Below are 23081 nucleotides of genomic sequence, written 5' to 3'. Positions count from 1 at the left end.
TGCGACACAAGCTTGACCAGAAAACAAATCGCGAAGCCAAGAATCTCGATTCGATTGAAAAGCTACAACTACTACTATCGCCAGTATGAGAGACATTGGAATCCGCCCTGAATCCTTAAGCCTTTGCGAAGACCTCCTTGCGAAGCGAAAACTGACTGCCAAACCGCTTATACAGCAGCTGTCCAATCGTCGACTTGTCCGGATCGTCTGGGTTCATGGGGTTTGTGGCGTCGACATCCCCGTGCCAGAAGGTGGCGCAGCTGAGCCGGTCACCGTTTTCGGGGAGGTTGATAACGCGATGCTTGGCGCTGCGATACACACCTCCCGACCACGACTGAATCATGTCGCCACAATTGATAATGTAGATATCCTCGATCGAGGGCACGGCGAGCCACTCCTGTGTTTCCTCATAGAAAACCTCGAGCCCGCCCTTCCCAGGCTGCTGGAGGAGCACAGTCACGCCGCCAAAGTCAGTGTGCGGACCCACGCCGAACTGACCAGGGGAGGTGGTGCTGAAGGGCGGGTAGCGGATCATCTTCATCTGCACGATGGGGCGGCTCGTAAACTTGTCCATTATCTGCTTGGGGTCCTGGTTCAGACCGAGCAGAAGGATCTCCCAGATCGTGCGGCCCAGGTGGCCTGTCTCCTCGTAGTATTTCCACACCGGGTCGCGGAACTTGTCTGAGGGCAGCTGAGACGGCCAGACATTGGGGCAGTGGAAGCCAGGAGGGACGACGACGGGCTCCTCGCGGCCGATGTAATAGGCCTGGCCATATATTGTCAACTACTTTCCATCACGACAACGGAGGTCTCGGCTAGTGAGATGGGACGAAGAGGATTGCGCTTACCTCTTTGGCATCAGGCAATTTGTCGCCGACACGAACAGTCATGCCAGATGACTCATAGCCGCGTCTGCCAGGATTCTCGAGGAAAGACAGCTTGGCCTTCTCCTCAGCCGGGAGACCAAAGAAGTTTCTGAGCGCGTCGAGCAGGGCGTACTGCGAATCCAGAGGGACACCGTGGTTCTTGACCTGGAAGAAGCCAAACTGCTGGCAGGCGGCACGGACCTCGGCTACGACGCCTGCAATGTCCTCCGGGGTTGCACCTTTCTTGAGGTACGGGCCAAGGTCAATCAGGGGAAAGTTGACTGGTGAGGTAGACCCCATGGTTACTGCGGAGATGTGTCTTTCGTTGTTGAGCTTGCGTTGTGGATAATACAGTCAAGTGCTGGGCCTGGGGGCAGCTACACCTCAAGTCAAGTGTTTGAGTGGTGATTCAGCGTAGCAAGGAAGTGTTGTCAAAGAAAGCAAGGTCCACTCGATGGAAGACGGCAGAAGTACAAACGGTTGTCCCGTCTTCGGACACTTTTGATGTATCAAGACTTTGTCATCTGCCAGCCGCTGATCAAGCAACGGAGATATATGGCGCACCGAGGCTGCTGAAAGCGATCAAAATGCCGTCAAAGATTCTCTTGGCTCGGTGCGACTTGTTGGTAATCCTTATCGGAGTAACTGTGAGCTCAACCTCCTCCGGAAGAGCCTGGTACTGTGCCGCGGAACAAGAATGGTGGTACGACCTGTTTAATCGGCCCATCCTCTCATGAGATTCACCGGTTGTTTCGTTTTTGCTCAGCGGTGATGGAAGCTGTGTGTCTGCCAGGGATTGCGGCATTCGAATGGCCTTCGGCAACTGCTTGCGTATTGCTATTCCACTGAAACGCCGAAGCTTGGGGTATGAACAGCCTGACTTTGGGCCGTTCGGCGTTGGCTGACATAAGACACCGACTTATTCGCACCCCTTGTCGGCGAGGCGAGGCGGCCGGTGGGGCGGGGCGGATGACCTCGAGCAGGGATGAGGATGCTCATGTGCCAGAAAGTCTGCGAGGTGAAGAGAAACGAGACTGCTCAATCGCCTTGGGGTGGTCAGCTCCAAAATATGGTATCCGTGCGAGTCTTCATACTTGCGATATCAAATGCTATACGAACATGGCTTGCCAAGGTCCATCTTTTTGAAGACTCGTATGAAAATTGCTGGTCGCGAGAATATGGATATTCAATTGCTACAACGTATTTGTTTGTGGACAAGAAATCATCTCCTTGCACTCTACGAACTGACAATAGCCGCGAGATGTTGGACGTCTGCGATGAAACGCAGGTTGCTGAAAGACCTTTCAAGCCAAATAGACTATCTCTGCTTAGTACAGATCACTGACGTACTGCTGCCGCTGGCTGATCTCCTCGAACCACTCGAAAGCCTCGTCCAGACTCTTGCCCGTCTTCTCCATGCAGATCCTCCTCCACGTCTCAGCGCAGGACCTACCAAGCCTCGCGGCGCTGCCGCAGATATAGACTTTTGCCCCCTTCTCTTCCACAAGCTCCCATAGCCGATCGCGCATATCCCACATCTTGTCAGGCACATACACGCCCCCGGCAGGCTTCTTAGCATTCATAGTATCTAGATTTTGTTCGCCGGGTCGCGAAAAGCAGGGTACGACCTCGACATGGCCCTGAGCCTCCCACTGCTCAAGCTCAGAGCGGTAGAGGTAGTCGTGGTTCTCGTTGCGGCAGCCAAAGACAAGCAATGGCGCATTGTGTTGCTTCTGCTTCTTCTCGAGGCCCAGCGCCGCACGCTCCTGCAAAAGCGCACGCATAGGAGCAATGCCTGAACCCGCAGCGAGCATGATGATTGGTGTGCCCTTCTTCTCGGGTAGCTGAAATGCCAATTTAGTTCTGCGGACAGCGCCGAGTACCTGGGAGCCAGGAGTCAAGTGTGCAAGGTGGGCGCTAGCTACGCCATGGAAGACACCGTGACCACTCATTGCGGGTGCTTGGAAGATGTCCACGGTCAAGCTGGCTGTGAGACGGCCATTGCTACTCTCTGAAGGAGCAGAGCCAGGTGCGAGCGGGCTGCTGGCAATGGAGTATAGTCTCGTGCTTAGAGGGAGAAGCATGTCCAAATACACTCCAAATGGCACTACAATGGAAGGAACCTCGTCAAGGACATCGATGACGGAGAAGCGTCGGTCGAGGAGTGACTGGTAGACCTCATCCGAGGAATGCAAGGCGGTAAGCTTGGCCACCTCTGCAGGTTCATTCTGAGACGATGCCGCAGCAGAAGCTGCAAGGATCACTAACTGGCGTTGTGTGACTGGGAGCGCGAGCTCCACGTTGTAACGTAGGAACTGCCCGATCGGTGTAGGATTGGTTGGCAGAAACGCCTTGCTGCTAGCTGAGACGCTGATAAGATCGTCCTCGTTGAGCCCAAAGCGCGAAAGGACGCGAGAGACGGTCTCGTCCGAGTTGCGACCAAGCACCGCGAGATAGTCGCCCGTCTTGTATGTGCTCCCCTTCGGCAAAAGAACGTCCATGTGCCGCTTGGCCTGCCCGAGACCTGTTGCTGGTGCGAGCTCGTAGTTGGCTGTGACTTGACAAAGCTCGACTGGATCTCCAACCGTCCCGCCGATGTGAGAGATGGCAGGAACCCGAGACACTATGTCGTTCTGGCTGGCTGCCCCAATGCTGGTGGAAGTCGGCTTTGTGATAAGTACCTCGACGCCCGCAGTCTGCTCAACCTGCCGCGTCTTGGGAGTTGCACCAGAGGACGAAAGGGTCAAACAGAGTCTATCACTCCACTCCTCCCAAGGGCCGAGAAGTTCTCGCTTGACATTGGCATAGCCAGGCTCAAAAACGAGCCGGCCGCCCAGCTCCTGCAGGCGGGTGCTGATGAGCTTGGGGATACGGTGGAAGCTGTGCACCCAGTCGCTGTTGCCCGCGCCGAACACTGTGAAATCGACACCGGCAGCGGCGAGCCGGCTCTCATCAGAAGCGCCGAGGTCGGCCTCGGCGGCCAGCTTGTCGAGCCAGGCAACGAACTTGAGTGCATTGTACGGAGCTCTGCCCTCGTAGGAAGGTGTGATGATGACACATGGCATGTCCTTGGGCAGTGCGTTTACGGCAGAGTCGAGGTCCCTGATGTCTGCAACCTTGAGCCCGTAACTTGGTGCCATGCGAACCAGTGATTCGACTAAGCTCTCACAGGTCCCCTGGTTGCCTCCCCAGAGGACCGAGATCGGCTTGAGAGGTCCATCGACAGGGAGGACACAAGCTGGCTTGGCCGATGGAGCCTGGAGTCCACTGCCCTTGCTGCCATACTGGCCACCAGGGATGCCCACGTTGGCACTTACGCCAGGTCGGCGGCGAGCGCGGATAAAAAGGTCGATCGGCTTGACGCCCATTTGACCCTTGAGCTGGAGCTTGTAGTCGGGATCGACCTTCTCTATATCAAATTTCTGCAGCACCATGGCCAAGCAGATGAGCATCTCTTGCTCGGCGAAGCCCCGACCGATGCAGGCACGGAGGCCGTCGCCATACTGTTGCAATCATATGTCAGCCAGTGTAACCCGCCACCTTAGACCTGCGAGGGTTTTATGATCGGCACTTACCGGCTTCCACGCGTTGGGCGGCATTTTCTGAAACTCGGCATCCAGCATCCTTTCGGGCCTATACACGTCCGCGTCCTCGCCCCAGGCATTCTTGTCGCGGTGGAAGTGCCTCCAGATGCCAGACACCATCTGGCCTTTCCTGATAAAGTACTTGCCGCCGATCACAGTATCCTTTGTGGAGAATCTAGTCAGGAGACTGACTGGATGCTGCATTCTCAAGGTCTCCTTGATGCATGCGTCCAGGTACTTGAGGTTGGGGAGCATGTCGTACGTGAGAACCTTATCTCCAATGACTTCATCGACTTCGGCCTGCGCCTTGCGAAGGGCCTGTGGAGTGTCACAAAGAAAGTAAAACAGGAAGCTAAGCGTCGAGGAAGTCGTCTCGTACCCTCCACCAAGCAATGTGGGGATCTGATAGCAGACGTTGTCGAAACCCAGCTTCTCGCCAGTCTCCTTGTCGATGCCGTGGATCATGACGTTGAGCAAGTCGTTCGCATCGGGCTTCGGGTGATCGATGCGCTCCTGGATGATGCTTTCGCACAGGCTGCGTATCTTGACAATGTTCTCCTGCCGGTGCTCCTCGTCCTTGTAGTACCACCACCTGTTGAGCACATCGGGTCTGTTGGCGCGCCGGCCAGATTCGATAATGGCTTCTTTAAGTTCGGTCTCGAAGTGGTGCGGCTTCTCTGAGTAGAACTGGTTGAAGCGGTAGCCGTAGGCACACAGACCGATCGTGTCAAAGGTCAGCCGGGACATGTCACCGATGAGCTCAATCTCTTGGTCTGGGCCGTAGCGATCCCATTTTTGCACAAGTTGCGTTGCGATGTCTTGCCTAGTGGTTGCATGTCAGCATCGTACTCGTTCCGCGTCAGGGAAACCAACCTACATGTCGTCAAACATCTTGCTCAAACCGATGGGACCTGTTTTCAAGTCGCCTCGTCAGCACAGTGACTGGCAGCGTGTCACGAGCCAACAGTCTCCAACAGAATATTAGTTACCTAATGCTGGCACCAACAGCCGGTGCGCCTTTTTCCATGCCTTGCTCGTCGACTCTGCCGAGAACAAGCCATTTCCGAACACGGCCCTCATTTCCTGATGCAGGCGATGTGTGAACTTGATGAAGCGGCTGTCGTCCGCCATCTCATTGACCATCTCGCGGCTGCCGACAAAGACGCGAGGATACTTCATGCCCAAGTCCATCTGGAAGATGGGGTTGTAAGTGTCCATTAGGTGCCAGTAGGTACGCACGGGCAGCGTTGGGTCCAGGTCTGCCAGGTGACCGACGAAGCCATAGTAATGCTTGTGCGGTGGGGAGGGGATTGGCAGTAGCGACGAATGGTCGATGAATTCTTGCGGGCCGTCCGCCTCGAGATCATCGTCGCCTTGGTTCTCCCCCGTCGCGTAGAGGTCTGACTGGATTGTGAAGGGGTCTTCTTTCTCATCAATGCTCCCTGTGCGGGTGCATGCTTCTTGCTCTAGACTGGCCGAGTCGACAGGGCAGGATCGTGGGATACTTGTGTAAGCCGCCATCGTGTGGACCTAGCTCATCAATGTTGCAAATGAGTTTAGTGTCCCCAAGATAATGCTGGTTGTTGACTTCCTGTGTCACAGCTTGAGGTGAAATTCTGAATTGTGCAAATGTTGGATTTCGAAGGGGTCTTCAGCGTGGTGGATATTGTTCGGCTTCTGGATTCTCTTGTTGGTTGCCCAAAGCTTCCACAACGATAAAGTGTGCAAGTTCGCCTTTCTCTCTCAGGCGGTAGACGAATGATGCTTTTGCGCCTAGCACGAGCTGAGAGGGGGTGATCATCCGTCGCCGCTGCGCCTGGCGATGCGGTGTCAAGCCTCGGTCCAGCGATAAGACCGTACATCATCATGGCTTGGTCATCACCCATTGCTCCTCGTATGGGATTGGTTCGCGGCTGGCAGGGCTCGGATCATTTTGCTCGCTTCGGTGTTGTGGCTTCGGCGGTTTTCAGCTCACTCCCTGGCGTTCGGGCCCACATATCGGTGCATCGGAATCGGATGCCCGATGTCTCAACACCGTGATGCAGATCGTTCGTGATGATGGTCTGTGACCTACCTGCCTCAGTGATCGGAACTGCCAGGTCACTAGTGCATTCCGAATGTAGTCATCATAAACGCATGCGTAGTTGCTTAACAAGCGCTTTCACACTTGCATTTCACGCTATGCAAACAAACGCTCGATATCAGCACTTGTAAAGCTTCAACTTCCAGGACTTCCGAACTACAGCAGCACGAAAAGTAGCGCTCCCAATCCAACAGGCTAGCGGTTCCTGCCCGTTGACCTCAAGCAAAAGCACAGAGTGAGCAAAGGATGTCCGGACTTCCCACAACACAGACAGCCATCGTGGCGCAAGGGCCCGGAGAGCTTGCCATCCAACATGACGTCCCTATGCCCACCCTGACTCCAGACATGGCTATTGTCAAGACGGCGGCCGTGGCTATCAACCCCGCCGATGCCAAAATGCTCGACTACTCCGCTGCCGTAGGCGCCATTATCGGCTACGACTTTGCCGGCACTGTCGTTGCTCTCGGCACCGAGGCTGCTGCTTCCGGCAAGCTCGCCATCGGTGATCGCGTCGCCGGCCTCGTGCACGGGATGAACAAGCTCTTGCCACAAGTCGGTGCTTTCAGCGAGTACGTTGGCGCGTCCGCGGACCTCCTGCTCAAAATCCCGGAATCCATGAGCTTTGAGCAGGGCGCGAGCTTCGGCACTGGTGTCGCAACAGCGTGTCTGTCCATGTTCAAGGAGCTTGGCATCCCAGCCACTCTGGAGCAGCTTGCCAGCGGCGAGATCGTCAAGGCAGATGATCGTGATGGCAAGGAGTTTGTGCTTGTTGCTGGCGGCAGCACAGCCACGGGCACTAGGGCCATTCAGCTTCTTAAACTGTAAGTGCCCGAAACGCATGGTTTTCCCATGACATTGAGTTCGCAAGACCTTTGCCAGAGCGAGACAACTGATGGTTCCATTTGCAGTGCCGGCCTCCGCCCCATCGCGACGGCGTCCGCCTCCAACTTCGCGTTGGCCGAGCGCTTCGGCGCCGAGAAGGTGTTCGATTATAACTCGCCAACTGCCGCCCAGGAGATCCGTGAATACACAGGCAACGAGCTTGCCTACACGTTCGACTGTGTATCACAGGCGGACACCACGCAGCTCTGCTATTCAGCCATGGGTCGTGCTGGCGGGCGCTACGTTGCCCTTGAACCCTTCCGCGACACTGTGGCTCAGACTCGAGCACTGACGATCGAACCGTCATGGGTCATGGTGCTCAGCATCTTCGGCCGCCAGGTCGCACTGGACGGCGAGTACGGCCGCGAGGCAAACCCTGAGGACAGAGTATTTGGTGGCAAGGCATTCGCCGCCGTGCAGTCGCTGTTGGATCGTGGACTCATCGACACGCATCCGGTCAAGCCGATGCCCGGCGGCTGGGAGGGTGTCTGTGAGGGTGTCGACATTATTCGGACCCAGGCAATGTCTGGCCAGAAGATGGTCTATAGCGTGGCATGAAGGGGTCGATGCTCAGAGAGGAGTTTTTGTTCACCATAAGTCTTCGTTCAGGCGTTGTTTGGCTTCCATCCTAGATAATTTACACGAGCACCATTCATCCTTTCCTGATCCTGTCACCAAGGTGCGGTCGAGGTGCAGCTTGCCCTGTACATGCCAAAATTGATACTGGCCGTTAGCACGATCGACGTCATTGAAGGTGGTCTGGCTCTTTGGCGGGGCACGACGAACAAGTCGATGCCGACCGTGCATAGTTGGACGTGCATTTCCGCAAGAACGTGGTTTCAAAGTCATCATGCACCAGACACAGAAAAGGATGCATCTCGGTCTATCAGGAATGCCCGGCCACGTTTCTCCGAGCTTTTGGGGACGAGGCTTTGGTGTGGTGTTGACAATAAGTTCAAGACTGTGTTGTCATGGGAAATTGACTATCCAACTGGTTGGCAGGGGAAGCTGACGATCGCGGGCATCGTCCGCCTCTGTCGCCAGTGTGCGAACATGTGCTGACCATCTGCACAGTCGTCTCGCATGTGTGCACATTGCCAGCAGGCCCAATCCGTTGGCATGCACTAAAATTGCGATCAGATCTAGGCCTAGCCAGTGCGACCCAGGTCTTCCCACCTTCAAAGCAAGGCGGCTTGTCTAACTAGATTCACTTTCCACGTGTATTTCTCTCCTTTGTCGACATCACGTCACGCAGATAACAACGGGAACACGGCCAAGCTATCATCTAGCGAGCAGTGGCATGTAGCAATTCACCATGCCAATGTACAATCGCTGTGGATGCCAACAACTTGATCCTCTCTCCATATCTTCCTTCGGCGACCGCCGTCGAGAACCTCAGACGAACCAAGCATGCGACTGCTGAGCACGACTCGAACCACCAAGGGTGCGGTGACACCGACTGCGACAATGAACATGGGGCAATCTGCTGGGGTGTCCCTTGTTGAGGATGTGCCGGTCCGACACTGCGCAGACCAGCCTTGGACCAAAGACATGGTCACTTGCTGGGGTCCTGAATCGCTGATGCATCCACTGACAGGCGCTGGGCTGCGCCTCAACATCGGGTGGCGTTGCCAGCGGAGGAACAACATTCCACCCGGCGTTATCGAGCAGGGGCCACTATGCAGGCAGAGCGTCGAGGTTGAGCCTCGGGGCCTAAGAAATCGAGCCTTGAGGTAGGTGCAGGTTCCTGAGAGCCCCTGAGGGCCAGCCGCTGCGAAATCCGCCGAACAGCAGTGGAAAAAGTCGCCGAAGGGGTCGCAATCTTGAGTGTTTTCTGTGTCCAGGATCGTGCTTGTCGGTGAAGCCCCCTCCGTTCCCGGGAGTCATCGTCAGCCAAGCCAGGAGACAGGCAGTATGGAGCTGTTGTTCCCCAAGAGCAATCCTCTCAAGATTGGGCGTGTGGTGAGAGCTCAAGTCACAGAGAGACAATGATCGATGGCCCGATTGAGCATATTCCCCTGTTGTTTCAATTGACCTGTAGTATACTTTGCGCGTCTCATGAACCGAACTCGACGCCATAAATCTTGGCGCCGATCAGGGGTACAAGGAGATAAGCACAAGAGTTCGGCCAAAGCGCAACCTAGCCGGCTCATTGTCGAAAGCCACTAGGCAATGCCGCTTCATGACACAGCAGTATTCGGTCTACAGCCAGTCCTTCGCTGCTTCACATTGACCGTGAAAACCACCTAAGGAAATTATCGGGCATTACCCAGATTGTTCTCCTGTGCCTATCTCAAGGGTAAGTACAGTTTTCTGGCAAATTTGCAGCTGGATAGATCTCATCCCTCATATCACATCAGTCTGCCTCATCTTCCATTTTGGCTACGTCTAGGCTAACAGATACAAACGCCTGCATTACAGTATCCATCAATAAATAAAGGTGAGACGGTTCCACCTCATTTCAATAGGGCAATGTGAGGCTAACGATAATAATTACACAACTAGCCAGATCACACATCGTTGAGCTACAATCACAACGACCATGCACGTTCTTATTGTGGGCGGTGGTTTAGGTGGCTTGGGTCTTGCTCAATGCTTGCGAAAGCAGGGGATCTCTTTCGAGGTCTTTGAGCGGGATGAGGATGCTCAGTCTCGATTCCAAGGATGGGCCATTGGGATCCACACGTAAGTATTGTCGACACTCCAGCTTTCCCGTTCCCACTAGTGCGGCCTCGCACACTAGATCGGATACAGTAGCCTGTGAGAGGCCTGTGGCCGTGTGCTACCGGTCCAAGCATGATTTGGTGCTGTAGGCTCCGCTGTGCTTGGACGGTAGTTGCAGGCTTGGGAACGTCCTGGTTCACGATGCTGACAAGGCTCCTGGACGTGGCTTCAGCATCATCGAGAAGCTGCAGTCGAGCTTCCCCTCAGACATGGCAACTCTAAAAGACGCCACCGACCATTTACAGCCTCTCGACCTTCCGGCTCAGATGGGTCTGTACTTCCCTGGCCGTCCTGGCCGCATGGGTGTTGAGGTATGTGCTTCGTGCTGTGGTCTGCTTGGTTGAGGCTCATTGGTCACACGGACTTCTTATCTCGGAACACGTCTAGAACGTTCGCTGATAAAGGACGCAGGACACTCCCGAGCATCCCATTGTACGGTCTGAGCGTCACCGCCTCAGAGAGTGGCTGTCCACAAACATTCCTATCCAGTGGGGCAAGCGTGTAGTCAGCATTGACCACAACGACGCCGGCGTGCAGGTCTCATTCAATGACGGCACCACTGCCAGTGGTGACATTCTTGTCGGTGCTGACGGCATCAACAGTGGCGGTATGTTCTGCCCATCCACTTTTCGTCTCTCCTGGAACCTCGACGGATATTCTGACTCGCATCTCTAGTTCGTGAGCACATCCTGCAGAAGCCGGCCAAAGATGTCCTCCAGCTAGTCCCCCTAGCAGCCATTGTCGGCGAAGTGACGCTCGAGGGGGACGCTTTCCTGCGCCAGCTAGAGCTTGGCCACAGCGCCTACGTGTATGCCAGCCCGGATCTGGGCTTCTGGAACTTCAACGGCCTGCACCACGTACTGCCAGGGGGCCGCTCCGGCAAGCACTACTGGATGCTGATGCAGCCCGACGCCACCGTCGAGTCGCCTGATCACTGGCTGCAGTCGGCTACGCAGGAGCAGAAGCGCGAACACGTCATGAAGCTCATTGCAAATATGCCCCTGCGCTTCCGCGAGCTGTTCGAGGCGACTCCCGCGAGCGGGATCAAGAAGGAGGCCCACATCTGGCGGGACCTCGAGCTCGACACCCAGGGTGGGCTGCCCGCCAGCCGTGTCGTGCTCGTCGGCGACTCGGCGCACGCAATGACGCCGTTCCGCGGCGAGGGCGGATTCCATAGCTTCATCGATGCCATGAACCTCTGCCAGACGCTGGTCAGCCTGAAGGAGGCCGACAAGTACAAGGATATCAGCGCCGTCAAGGCCGCGGTTGACGAGTACAACAAGGAGATGTTGCAGCGCGGCGGAGACGCTGTGCGTAGCTCCCGCAGCGAGAACTCGGCCAAGCGGACGAGCGACACCAAGGCCAAGTTCACGACCGCGAACCAGATGGTGCGCCCCTTGCCAGAGGTGTCCATCGTTTTGGACAAGGTAATCAAGGCATAGGATTGATGCGAATTCTTCTTTAAGTGGTTGGGCCGTCAGTCTATGCTATGCATGTATGTAGGAGCATGTAGCTGCTTGTTAGCTTAATGGACGCTGGATTGCGAGGTCCACAGCTTGATCCTCGGGCTACCATTGCTAAAAGACTGCACAGAAAATTCGTCGCTCCCGCTTTTCAACTTGAGCACGTCTTGAGGAGCTTGCGTGGCAATGCGAAGTCCTCACAATCAGAAGAATCTGATAGCCAGAGGGCTCACACGAACATGATGTTGTTCTAGGCCATGCCCTGCCCCGTGGACAAACGAGCAGGGTCTGGGTTAAAGCGATTGATATACGTGGCAACCCTGATACACGCCCATTTCTCAAGGCCGCGTCGCTACGGAGCTCCGGGCCAATTCCTATCCAATGTTGAGCCCTGTCCCGTGCAGCCACCTGCCCGCAGGAGCGAATATCTTCAGCGGGGATGTCCGGACCTTCTTGACACGTTAGCACCACCACCCGGTGCAACAATTTAGACTTTCTAGGGGTCCCTCCAGGGGATAAACGACCAGGGGATCGGGTCACCAGGGGCGCTCTGGCGAGGCGGGCGGTAGCCAGGCGCATCCACCCTCAGTCTCCTCGGTCTGCGAGTAATGGTCGGACTGACCCAAGACATGTGGAGAAACGAAGGGTCACACCAGCGTCCAGCCCAAACCTCTTCTAGAATATAACTGCATGGTGCCGCGGTATGCGGCAGGAGGAAATGTCCCTGACTAGCCATGCAGCCACGCAGCCACGCTGGTACGCTGGCAGGCAATCAGGCTGGCAGGGCCGCCCACAAGCTCCCTGTATGGCTTCCCGCAATAGGCAAAAGAGTCCCTGATCTTGCTGATGATAGAGTTTGGTGAAACAGATGGGATTGTGCTGCTGCAGGCTGCCTGCGTCTCGGGCTCTCCGGGTCTCGGTGAGGCCGTGAGGACCGGGAAGCCACGGTGTGTTCTGGTACTCCGTACTCCGTACACCGTACAGCCCAGGCCTCGGACGCATGGACGGCACTTCGTTAAGAAATGGTTGCGTCTTCGATATTTGGTTGGCAATGAGCCGCACATCTGCCATCTCACTGTGTCGGAAGCTTAGTCACTGGACCATCTGGCTTTCACGACCATACTGGCGTGACTCAGCTATCGTTGCCCCACGTTGGGCTAGGGGTCCTCGCTCATGATCAGGTCCTTAGTCAGGTATAGAACTTCCACGATCAGGGGTGTGCCTGAATGACATGGGTTGCCGGTCAAGATACTACAGGGGTATTTACGCCCTAAGCATGGAGAGTGACAGCGAATAGGCGCGCATGCATGCACCACGGATGCAGTCCAAGCACAACTGCTTCTTCCACTGCAGGTCGGACGTGTCCGAAGCCCTTTGTGTCCTCTAGAGGAACCGATGGCGGTCTAATCAAGATGGTCGTTGCAGAAGGCCTCGAGGCCGGCATGCCTTACTTCCGATTAAGGTTTTGCAGGGTCTTGGCTGCAAGACCGTGCGTGGTTCTCCATCATCTGCGTTGAATCGCGGGTTGGCTCCCGAACGTCTCTTGTTGATCGGTCCAAGCCGAAGTAAGTATTAAATGGAGGGCTCTGGACGCGGTGACGTAAGCGAAGCCGTCAGCCGAATTTCGACAACGACGAGGGTGGCATGGGAGGACAAGCTTTGGCAGTGGACCCCCAGGGGTGAGTCGGCTCCAGATACACTAGCCAGTGGGCCCAGCTGGGGCGACTTGGAACCTTACCAAGGGTATCTTACTCGACTCAACACCGCACTGTCGTTATCTTGCTCATCTGAGTGACGAGGCCCTGTAACAGCGTTGGGTTTCCCTGCTTGATAGAGCTCCCCCAAACTGCGCAGTGACCGGGCTGTTGTGCGATTGGCTGGCAACTCGGGTGATCATCATCGACCCATTGTGGTGGAGTATCTGGCCAGGGCCGCCTTGAAAGTATGCAGGAGCCGGCATCATCCAGTCGAATTTGCATGCACGTACTTGCGTTCCCGTCATGATTGCATGTGGCCCGTTGGGATGCTTTGCGGGTTGTGCCTGCTGTTCCAAGCCCTGGTCATCTGCCGGGCACAGTCGTGTCACTGTTATATGCTTCGAGCCTTGCTCGCCGGCAGTGACCATCGATATTTGGCAGTCGGGTTGCTACTTGTGCTATTGGCAATTATCCAGCCGCCGTTTGGTCCGTATTGTCATCTCCCGGTCTACCAACGCAACCTCCCCTCTTTAGCGACACCTATCAGAGGATCTAAGCTGTGATCCTATCCTTGGAACCCCATACGGCGACACGAGACGAAGAATTGCACGCAGAATTCACAGCCATATCTTCAAACTGATCTCGATCTGCCAGAATGGCCCCCCCTTCAAATAACGGTGGTACCACCCCTCGACGCCAGTCGTGTGATAGGTGCCATGGGCAGAAGCTGCGCTGCGTGCGCGACGCCAAGAGTGATATCGGTGCTTGTGTTCGTTGTCTCCGCCAGGGCGCCCAGTGTGTGTACAGCCTCAGCTTGCCGAAAGGACGACCAAGCATGTATCGTTGGGCCGATACCGTCGGACCTGGGGAGACACAACCTACCAAGACCACCGCATCGTCGTCAGACGCCGCGTCAGACGTCCAGCCCGAAGCCGAATCAAGCAGCCACAATAGTGGGAGCACCGCAAGCGGCAGCAGTACTGGCTCGTCGAATGGACGCCCAGGAAGCGCGGCTCCGTCCAGCAGCTCCAGCAGCTCTTCCGGTGACGACGACAACATCAACGCTGGTATTTATGTGGCACAGCCATCCAGCAGATCAGACTCCGGCTCGAGCCTTGCCAAGCCGACTGACGAGGATGCCGTCATGAATGATACTCTTCTCCCTGACACTGATGCTTTCGGCGCCACCTGGCTCGACCCAAACGCCTGGCCCGGTACTGGGATGCTCGAGAACCTCGGCCCAGCGTCCCAACTGGACTTCAGTTCGGTGCTGGAGCACTCGATAGACCCAAACATCCGCCACCAAGATATCGACATTGACTACTTCAACCATCAACAACACCCGCCAAGGTGGCGGGAACGAAGTGACTCTGCCTTTTGTGGCAGCACCAGCCCATTGCCTGACCTCTCTACAGACCACGTCACAAGCATAAGCCAACTTTCGCAGTTGACCATGAGGCTGTCCCAGCTTTATCGGTCAAATGAGAGTCTCAACGAGACTGTGCGCATGTCGTACCGACGCGGCTCTGTCGGCCACGATGGGCACGTCAGAAGCCCTCTGGTCGACGACGGCGTTTTTAAGCTGGTCTCCGCGTGGTTGTCCTACCTCTCTTCGAAAGCGACCCCTCAGAGATCCATCGACCCGCCTACTTCGCCCGACGACGGCGCAGACGTCCTTGGTGTCGTACTGTGTGGCATCTTCACTGCATCAGGGGATCTGCTCGAGATCCTTGGAGGCTTGATGCCACCGTCCGACCCTTGGAGCGCCGCTCCCGCTCACCACGGCAGCATGAGCTCCAATTTAAACTCTCTGGCGACGGCACCCAATGGTGCCACTTGCCAACCCAAACCTCAGCATCAGCATCAGAAGCACCGCGTGCGGACGGCATCAGTGAGCAGTCAGGCTATCTCCCAAAGCCCCGTCACCAGCCACCTTCTCTTAGCATGCCACACCATGCTCCTGACCATCTACAACTTTGTGCTGATCGCACTCGAGAGCGACGTCGATCTGTGCTGCCTCAACACCGCGTCCCTATCTTCTCCTCCAGCCGACCTAATGCTGGGCACAAGCCTCGGCAGTACGAGGAGCAGCTCAAGTGGTGGTTTTGGCCTCGGCGGCCATCCTTGCGGCGGTCCATGTGGCGGCATCGGCCCGCTTTCTAATATCCGGCTCGTCATGGTTGTCCAGCTCTGCTCATATCTGATCAACCAACAGCACCAATCTATGACTACCTATTTATCGGGTGTCGCTGCCCCGAGGGACGGGCAGTTTTTTTCCTCCTCGCCACTAAGGAACACCTCAGCGAGTTGGGAACAAATGTCGATTAATGGGGATTACAAAAGCGTTACCCAGCTAATGTCTGATATTCAGGCGAGGATGACCCGGCTTTTGAAGAGTCTCGGGGTATAAGAGTATGACTGTAGTATACGTATTATAAAAGATTATTCGGCATCACTTCACGATCTATCTCTTCTACAGTGGACATGTCCTATTGTTTATTGCTATTTTACTAATCTAATTTACTACTATAGCGACAGGAGCTTTGAAAGAGTCGACCGCGAGTTTCCTCATATCATTCTTCGAAGATATAAATTTAGGCACTATTCATGAAAGAGAGTGACGATACGAATCTAGGCACTATTCATGCAAAGAGAGTAACTCTTCAATCTGTTCGTGCTTCTATTATCCTATTAAAGTTTCGAGCTCACGGCCCAGTAGAAAATACACAGCCGGCCGGGCGGCTCCACGGCTAATCTAACACTTTTTTGGTACGGTGTATTTCTTCGGGAAACGCACTGTAATTGCCATAAGAATTATTGGACGTACTACCTTGCGCCCCAGGAGAGCAAGGAATGTCTCTACCTGCTAGCTGGGAACGTGGTTTACCATAAAACTCCAACGACAATCGATATACGTCCGAGGCCAACCATGCGAAGCTCTAAAGCTACGAGACATCAACGGGGTCATTGTCCCAAGTGCAGCACCCGGTGTCGACTTCCAACCAAGTCGAGAGGTCTGCTTCGTGAGCTCGGGGGCAACAGTGAGGTCAAGGTCAGCCACCAGGCGAACGAGGGCGCCGCGGAAGTGCGGTAGATAGGGATGTTAGTTCCATCATGGATAAGCAGCATGAACGGCCGAAGGACAAAATGAGTCTCCCCACAAGGTTATGTTTGCTACTGGTGTTTAAAACGTTAGGATGCTGCCGCCGTCTCGGCCTCAAGTTCAGCTCTGGACAAGGTTAGTTATTGATGTACCGGGCCGGCTTGAGCCAGCTATACCATTTCGTGACTGCCCAGGTAGTACTTATACCTCAGGCGAACCACTTCGCTCCTTTCGAGCATTTCGAAGATCGCACCTGACGCACCTGCCTGAGCATAGACCAGCCCCAGGACAGTTATCATCGATCCGCCGCCCGGAGACGTATAGGTCCACGCCTCCATTGCACAGGGTCCCGGCGACAGCGCGACAGCCATAGCCAGAGTCTGCTCACGAGCACTTGCCAGATCTCCAATCGTCCTCGATAAGATGCTGCTCAGCTTACCTATCGCGCAGCGCGCTGCACTCCGCCTGTCCGGATGCAACCCAAGCGCCATGCGACGCCTATTCCTGTATTCCCAAGAGAGGGAAAAGCTTTTCCCGTCGTAGAGAGAGGGCTTCATATGCGCGAATCTGCAGTTCATGAGCGTTTCTTCAATGTTTTCTGCGGGGAGATCTTTTGCCGTGCTGGAGTTTGCTTGAGTCGCTTGGTAAGCCAGCCACGCCCTTCCCTCCATAGTAACCTCCGACGAATGTCGGAGGGAGGGGAGACCTCCACATTAACCTCCGACAAGTGTCGGAGAGAGGGGTGATGGGATATCAGATGCAAGCCAGTAAAGATCACCCAGACATACCACTGGATTGAAGACCCCGGTCTTTTCAATGGCTTCCCGTTGCTTGGTGCACACGTGGGTTCATGCGCGTCTCCGAGCATGTCCGGGACCATCTTAGAAATCAAGTTATCGGCCTGGAGGGGAAATGGCTGCTAACATGGTATAAAGGCAGAGTAACTCGCCCCTCAGGCATCTCAAACTGCAGATTCAAACAATCCAAAAGCCATCTAGTGACCCTGAGCAAATCCTCCAGCCCCGAAGATGTCCACTCTTAACGGCCCTAAGAAGCTCCGCATCGGCGTGATGCTTGAGGAAGTCCAACTCGCCGATATCGTCGGCATCGACATCTTCGGCAACATCTCGGACCCCTACGTCTCGGGTGTTATCTCGGTCGACCCGAAGTACGCCAAGTTCGGCCCGCACGCCGTCAGTATCGAGTTCTTCTACATGGCCACCACTCTCGAGACGAGCTTCATGACGCCGCCGCAGGCTGGCTCAGACAGCTTGGGCGGCTTCAAGTTTGTGCCCACCGTCACGTACGACGACTGCCCGCGCGACCTGGATATTGTGCTCATCGGCGGCCCGCTGCCGAGCCACCGCCCGCCGCAGGCGGACAAGTTCATGAAGGAGGCGTGGAGCAAAACGCCCGTGTGGCTGACCACGTGCATCGGGAGCGTGTGGCTGGCGAGCACAGGACTGCTGGAGGGCAAGACGTGCACGACCAATAAGGAGTTTTTGGACATGGCGAACCAGATGTATCCCGGAACGAATTGGTTACGCCAGCGATGGGTGGTGGAGGAGAAGGAGTATGAGGGGACGGACGGGAGGAAAGGCGAGTTGTGGACTGCGGGTGGAGCTGGAGCTGGTAAGTTGCCATTGTTGACTCGTGTGAACGAGTGCTATTTTATGAAAAAACGGAGGCTTTACTAACATGGGAATCTAGGTATCGACATGATTGCCCATTACTGTCTTAAGAGGTTTGGGCACGAGTTTGTTAACACTATGTCCCTGGAGATGCTCGAGCTTAACCCGGGTGGTCGTTACGGACAATTCTACACCTAGGAGATATAGAGGGAACGCTAGGGCGGAGCTGAGTATACGGCCACAGGCACTGCCAGCGCGCTGCAGGCCTGGTACCGATTCGATACCGATAAGGTGGAGAGGTATAACATATACAACTATGCTAGTTACGTATTTATTTTATATCTCAGAAACTTATAAAGTCCTCGTGTCCGAAAGGCGTTAGATAAATATTTCGCTTCTAGTCCTATATTAGGACGTTTGACCTCCTGGTTTCGCGTATAGCACAAACCACAGGTAAGCCTGCCCATGAACTGACCTGACCCTCTTTTAAACGTGCCACCTCTCAGACAACGATTACTGCCACTTGCTCAGGCTGCGCACCCGACAGGAGCAGTGCCTCCAGGGCATCCAGGTCACTGCGTACGCTACTCCCGAGCATACCGGAGCAGCAGGGCGTGGATCTCGGGATCGTGCTTCGCACGGTCGAGGCACGACACGCCGCGGTCGTCCGTGGCCGTCACGTCGGCGCCGTGCTCGAGCAATGTCTCGACGACCCGCCTGCTGAAGCTCAAGGTCGAGCACCGCGCGAGGGCGTCGAGCGCAGCGTTGAGCGGTGTCATCAGATATCCCGTCCCGCCCCTCGACCACCCCCATCCCGCCTGCGTCACGGCAGCGATGGTATCGACATTAGCGCCCCGAGCGAGCAGGTAGGGCATCCCCTGGGTAGCCTGCCACCAGTGGCCACCCGTGGCGAGCACGTGCAGCGCCGAGGCGCCGATGGCGGCTTTCCCCGACGTGCTGCCTCGCGGGTTACCCCCGCCGCCTACGACGTTGATGTCGACGCCGAGCTTCTCGATAAGCAGCCTGACGACCTCCATGTTGGGCAACTCGCGCCTGCACGCCGTGACGAGCAGCGGCTCGATCTCGCCGCCGAGATAGTCGGTGCTGGCCTGCGTCTCCTTTGCCGTCCTGGCCACCCAGGCCACGTCCTCGAGGCGCGCGAGGGCCTCCGGGCTGGCCACCTTTGCGAGCAGGGCCGCGTGCCCGCCCGCCGCGAGGTACTGCAGCAGAGTCTTGGTGCCGTTGCAGCCCTGGCTGGGGTCGTGCAGGACCTGGAGAGAGCTGTCGGGCGTTGGCAGCCCGTCGACGACGACGTCAAAGTGCCGTCCTCTCATGGCCGCGTCGAACTCGTCCGGAGACAGCGTGCCCTTGGCAGCGATGGCATCGACAAGGGGCTTCCGGCTGTGCTCCCTCGCCTCAAGTAGGGCGGCAATCGGGCCATGTTCACCAGCAGCTCTGCTGGACAGACACCCCTCCACACCAAGCCGTCGCTCTCTGACTCGGAGCAGGCATGTGAGCGTGTAGGCCGCGCCCTTGTCGAAAGCTTCCGTGATCGCCGTCTCGATGTGGTCCCCCGGCAGCAGACCGTGTGTGTCGAGCAGGTCCAGGACCTCGTCGAGCCGCTCCGACGGCCAAGGGCCCGGTTTCTCAGCCATGCGGAACGTGTCATTCAGATGGACGCTTCCGACCTCCCTCACACCGTAATGACCCGGGCGCTTCAGAATCTTGGGCCAGTTGGCAAGCTCCTCCTCGAACTCGACGGCTGCCTGCAGCGGTGAGTCCTGGTACTCCGTTGAGGGCCGGTGTGCGATAGCCGGCACGCTCGAGGCAGCCTCGAGCAGGAGCACCACGCTCTCTGGCCGGCCCGAGGCGACGGCGTAGAACAGGGGCGACCGGGGGTGCCTCTGGGGGTGGCAGTCGACGCCACCAGAGCGGCCGGCCTCGGATGCCGAGGGGGTCACGATCCTCTCGATCATCATGCCGAGGATGTTGGCCTGTCGGGCCCGAGCAGCAAGATGCAGGCCGTTGAGGCCTTCACTAGTCTCCCTCAGCGGGTCCGCGCCGGCATCGAGCAGCTTTCGCGCCATGTACTCGGACAGGGTCGCGGCGTTGTGCAGGGGCGTGACGCCGTCCTGGTCAGCCACGTCGACGCTGCCGCCAGCACGCTGTCTCTGGAGGAACCAGTCAAAGACCGTCGTCGTCCCCTGGCTGTCATTCCCGGTCCGGATCTCGAAAGCGCCAGGGGTGATCGTGCTCGCGATGTGAAGCGGTGTTGTCCCCGCGTGGTTGGGCCGCGTCGGATCGGCGCCGTGCCTTAGCAGCTCGTCCAGCAGACCCAAGTGCCCGGCGTCCTTCCCGGAGAATTTATGCTTGGGCCGGTGCCCTTCCGTCAGTGCCGGATGGAAGAGCGTGTCGCCGTTGTTGTCGACCGCCCGGGCATCAACACCCTGATCACACAGCCACTTGACCAGCGGGCCATTGCTGCCCCTTGCCACCGCGGCATGGAGCAGCGTGCGGCCCGATACGTCGCGCGTGTCCAGGCGGCTCCCGGCGCGGACCAGGGCCTCGCACATTGTGATCATCCCGGCGTCCTGGAACGAGGGCCAGTGCTTGTGCGAGTCGATCCGGTAGACCAGGGGGCTGCGTCCCTTGTTGTCCAAGGCCTCGAGGTCCGCGCCGGCAGCCAGGAGGCCGTCGAGCAGGCCCCGGTTCGACTCGAGCGCTGCCGTAGGGTTTCGGAAGCTCGCAGAGCCTTCCCCGAGGCCCAGCAAGTGTAAGGGGGTCCGGCCCTTTGCGTTGCGGACATTGGCGTGCATGCCCGGGCAGCGGAGGAGACGCTGGAGCAGAGTGACACGGCTGTCTGTTGCTCTATCACCGCCGGCGTCGGCATCGAGCTGCACGAGGAGGTGCAGGGCCGTCTGGCCGCCCTCGCCCACGGCCTGGGTCGGATCGACGCCGTAGTCGAGGAAGACCAAAACCTGCTCGGCGATGTCGGCGCCGTCTTGCCGCCCGCGCCAGTCCGGCCGCATGCGGTCCAGCATGGCCGAGGCAGCGCCCGAAGGCCCTCCGTCGTGCTCGCCATCACCTGCCGACCGTGTCCTCAGCGCCATCTCTCCGAGGAGGAACGCCACCGTGGCCCTGTCCCGCGTCAGCCCGAGAAGCGTCTCCCCGCGGGCGTTGGCGAGGGCCGGATCCGCGCCGCCTTGCTCGACCAGCAGCCGGGCAGCAAGCACGTCGCGCGCGTAGTGCAGGGGCATACTGCCCAGCGTGGCCGTGCGCTGGTGCACGTCGGCGCCCGCGGCCACGAGCATCTCGAACACCTCCTTCGCCGCTGCCGCCTTCTCGGCGTCCGTCATGCTCCCGCGGGCCTGCTGCCCCGTGTCTTCCGGCCGGGACCAGCGGTGCCGTGGACTGTGGGCGGAGCCGGGCTCGTTGCCGACGTCCGGGTCCGCGGCAGCCCAGGCGTGCAAAGGCCGGATCTCGGGTTGTTTCCACCCCATCTGGAAGGCTCCCTCGAGAGATCTCCCCAGGGTCGACGCATCGGCGCCGGCGAGCAGGAGGGCTCGGACCATGGGGGCATCGCGCTCGGCGCTCGCCCGGAACAGCGCCGCGTCGAGGGGACCACGGGTCTCGCTGCCCCTGAGCCGGGCGGCGAGAGGGTGGGACAGCACGACATGGAGCAGGTCCGCGCGGCCCGTCGGCACGATCCACAGCACGGCCTGGCTAAGCACTTGCGTCGAGGATATATGCGGGAGGAAGAGCCCCAGCAGAGCCGCCGGGTGGCCTCCTGTGCAGGCCCATTCGAGCGGCGACGTGTCTCGGTGGCCATAGCAGGACGGGTCTCTGAACTTTGTGAGTGTCAGCGGGTTGGCGCCCCCGTCGAGGAGGAGCCTCGCCACAGCCAGGTCGTTACGCCGCACGGCGCAGTGCAGCGGCGCGAGGCCCGAGTACTGCTCCGTGTCGCACTCTTCGGGATCCGCCCCTGCCCGGAGCAGGACCTCCACGAACTCGGCGTCCCCCGTGCTGGAGGCCGCGCGCAGCGGAGACCTGCTTGGGTTGGTACCCTGGTAGACCTCGGAGTTTCGCGAGAGCAGGACCTCGAGGTACGTGCGAAGCCGAAGTACGGTGGCCATGTAGACGGGCGTGTACCGCGGTGTCGGGGGTGCGTACTTGGATGAGCCGAAGATGTAGTCTGCGATAGTCGGACCGCCGTGGGACCGGGTCAGGATCTCGGACTTGAGCTCTGTCGAGTCGAAGAGGTCGTCCATGATCTTGACCAGCTCGGCCTGGTTGGTGTAGCCGGCCGCAGTGGCCTTGCCGGCGTGCACGAACCAGCTAATGCCCGCATACTTGGCAAATGTGTCCTCGACTTCCGTGGCTGCGCCCGGCCGCATGAACGGCTGGCCAAGGACCTTCTCGTTCAGGTACTTTAGGCACGCCAGAGAAAGCCTCATATGAGCCGCGCCCGCCTCAAGGATGGGGCTCCCGCGATCAGCATCGCCCAAGGCACCATCGGCACGATAACCACCATCGTGGTGGTGACCGCCCGTGAGAAACTCTGTGAAAGAGTGGTGAGCAACATTGACTGTCTCACCGGGGAGGATCTGGAGCAGCGGACCACATGCCAGGCGTACAAGGTCTTTGGTGGCTCTTGGATCCCACTCCTCCCCAGATGCACACCCGCGCGCGACCACGTCCAGCACGCTCGCGATCTCACGGACGGTCAGCGGTCGTGTCGCATGCGTGGTGAGTTGCAAGATCAGCAGCTGCGTGTCTTCGTCTACGCCGCTCGACAGGGCATGCTCTTTCAGCAGCGCCGCGTACATGGCGTCCAGGTTCTGCGGCAGCTGCTCGAGCGCGGCAGGGACGTCGGCACCGGGCCTTGTGAGACAGTCCATGGCCAGCTTCGCGAATAGATACGATCCCTTTGAGCGGCCAGGCACGACCGCACTGATGAGTGTCCGATCCTCGGTGCTGATGGTGGGAGACATCCCAGCGAGGGACTCGGTGACAAAACCAGCCACGTCCTCAGTCGCAAGTTCTTCCTC

At 57.7% G+C, this 23081-nt stretch overlaps 7 protein-coding genes across 7 annotated transcripts; 4 read left to right on the top strand and 3 right to left on the bottom strand.

Annotated features, from left to right (window-relative positions):
• Positions 1–115: 115 nt before the first annotated feature.
• B0I36DRAFT_240586 (2OG-Fe(II) oxygenase) lies at positions 116–1166 on the bottom strand (the record flags this gene model as incomplete). The annotated part of the gene is made up of 2 exons (XM_046149770.1): positions 116–766; positions 849–1166. 2 exons carry the CDS (start codon positions 1164–1166, stop codon positions 116–118), a joined length of 969 nt encoding a protein of 322 aa, XP_046013393.1.
• Positions 1167–2194: 1028 nt separating this feature from the next.
• B0I36DRAFT_406961 (cytochrome P450) lies at positions 2195–5248 on the bottom strand (the record flags this gene model as incomplete). Its single annotated transcript, XM_046161830.1, has 3 exons — positions 2195–3379; positions 3440–4369; positions 4400–5248. Coding segments are annotated over 3 exons (2964 nt in total), but the record flags the coding sequence as incomplete, so codon positions are not given.
• A 1531-nt stretch (positions 5249–6779) lies between these two features.
• Positions 6780–7973, top strand: B0I36DRAFT_373288 (chaperonin 10-like protein; the record flags this gene model as incomplete). Its single annotated transcript, XM_046160176.1, has 2 exons — positions 6780–7354; positions 7442–7973. 2 exons carry the CDS (start codon positions 6780–6782, stop codon positions 7971–7973), a joined length of 1107 nt encoding a protein of 368 aa, XP_046013391.1.
• A 2375-nt stretch (positions 7974–10348) lies between these two features.
• B0I36DRAFT_406954 (uncharacterized protein) lies at positions 10349–11581 on the top strand (the record flags this gene model as incomplete). Its single annotated transcript, XM_046161829.1, has 3 exons — positions 10349–10450; positions 10551–10746; positions 10815–11581. The coding sequence occupies 3 exons, from the start codon at positions 10349–10351 to the stop codon at positions 11579–11581; spliced, it is 1065 nt and encodes a 354-aa protein (XP_046013390.1).
• Positions 11582–14134: 2553 nt separating this feature from the next.
• Positions 14135–15846, top strand: B0I36DRAFT_361354 (uncharacterized protein; the record flags this gene model as incomplete). Its single annotated transcript, XM_046158463.1, has 3 exons — positions 14135–15377; positions 15671–15711; positions 15832–15846. 3 exons carry the CDS (start codon positions 14135–14137, stop codon positions 15844–15846), a joined length of 1299 nt encoding a protein of 432 aa, XP_046013389.1.
• A 1584-nt stretch (positions 15847–17430) lies between these two features.
• On the top strand, positions 17431–18231 carry B0I36DRAFT_373286 (DJ-1/PfpI family protein; the record flags this gene model as incomplete). Its single annotated transcript, XM_046160175.1, has 2 exons — positions 17431–18034; positions 18113–18231. 2 exons carry the CDS (start codon positions 17431–17433, stop codon positions 18229–18231), a joined length of 723 nt encoding a protein of 240 aa, XP_046013388.1.
• Positions 18232–18321: 90 nt separating this feature from the next.
• B0I36DRAFT_430017 (ankyrin repeat-containing domain protein) lies at positions 18322–23024 on the bottom strand (the record flags this gene model as incomplete). The annotated part of the gene is made up of 1 exon (XM_046162518.1): positions 18322–23024. One exon carries the CDS (start codon positions 23022–23024, stop codon positions 18618–18620), a length of 4407 nt encoding a protein of 1468 aa, XP_046013387.1. The 3' UTR covers positions 18322–18617.
• Positions 23025–23081: the final 57 nt, after the last annotated feature.

This window comes from Microdochium trichocladiopsis (genome assembly GCF_020744255.1).
Source record: "Microdochium trichocladiopsis strain MPI-CAGE-CH-0230 chromosome Unknown B0I36scaffold_4, whole genome shotgun sequence".
Taxonomy (NCBI): Eukaryota; Fungi; Ascomycota; class Sordariomycetes; order Xylariales; family Microdochiaceae; genus Microdochium; species Microdochium trichocladiopsis.
The sequence above is the reverse complement of the archived record's forward strand: the minus strand, read 5'-3'. Positions and strand labels throughout refer to the sequence as shown.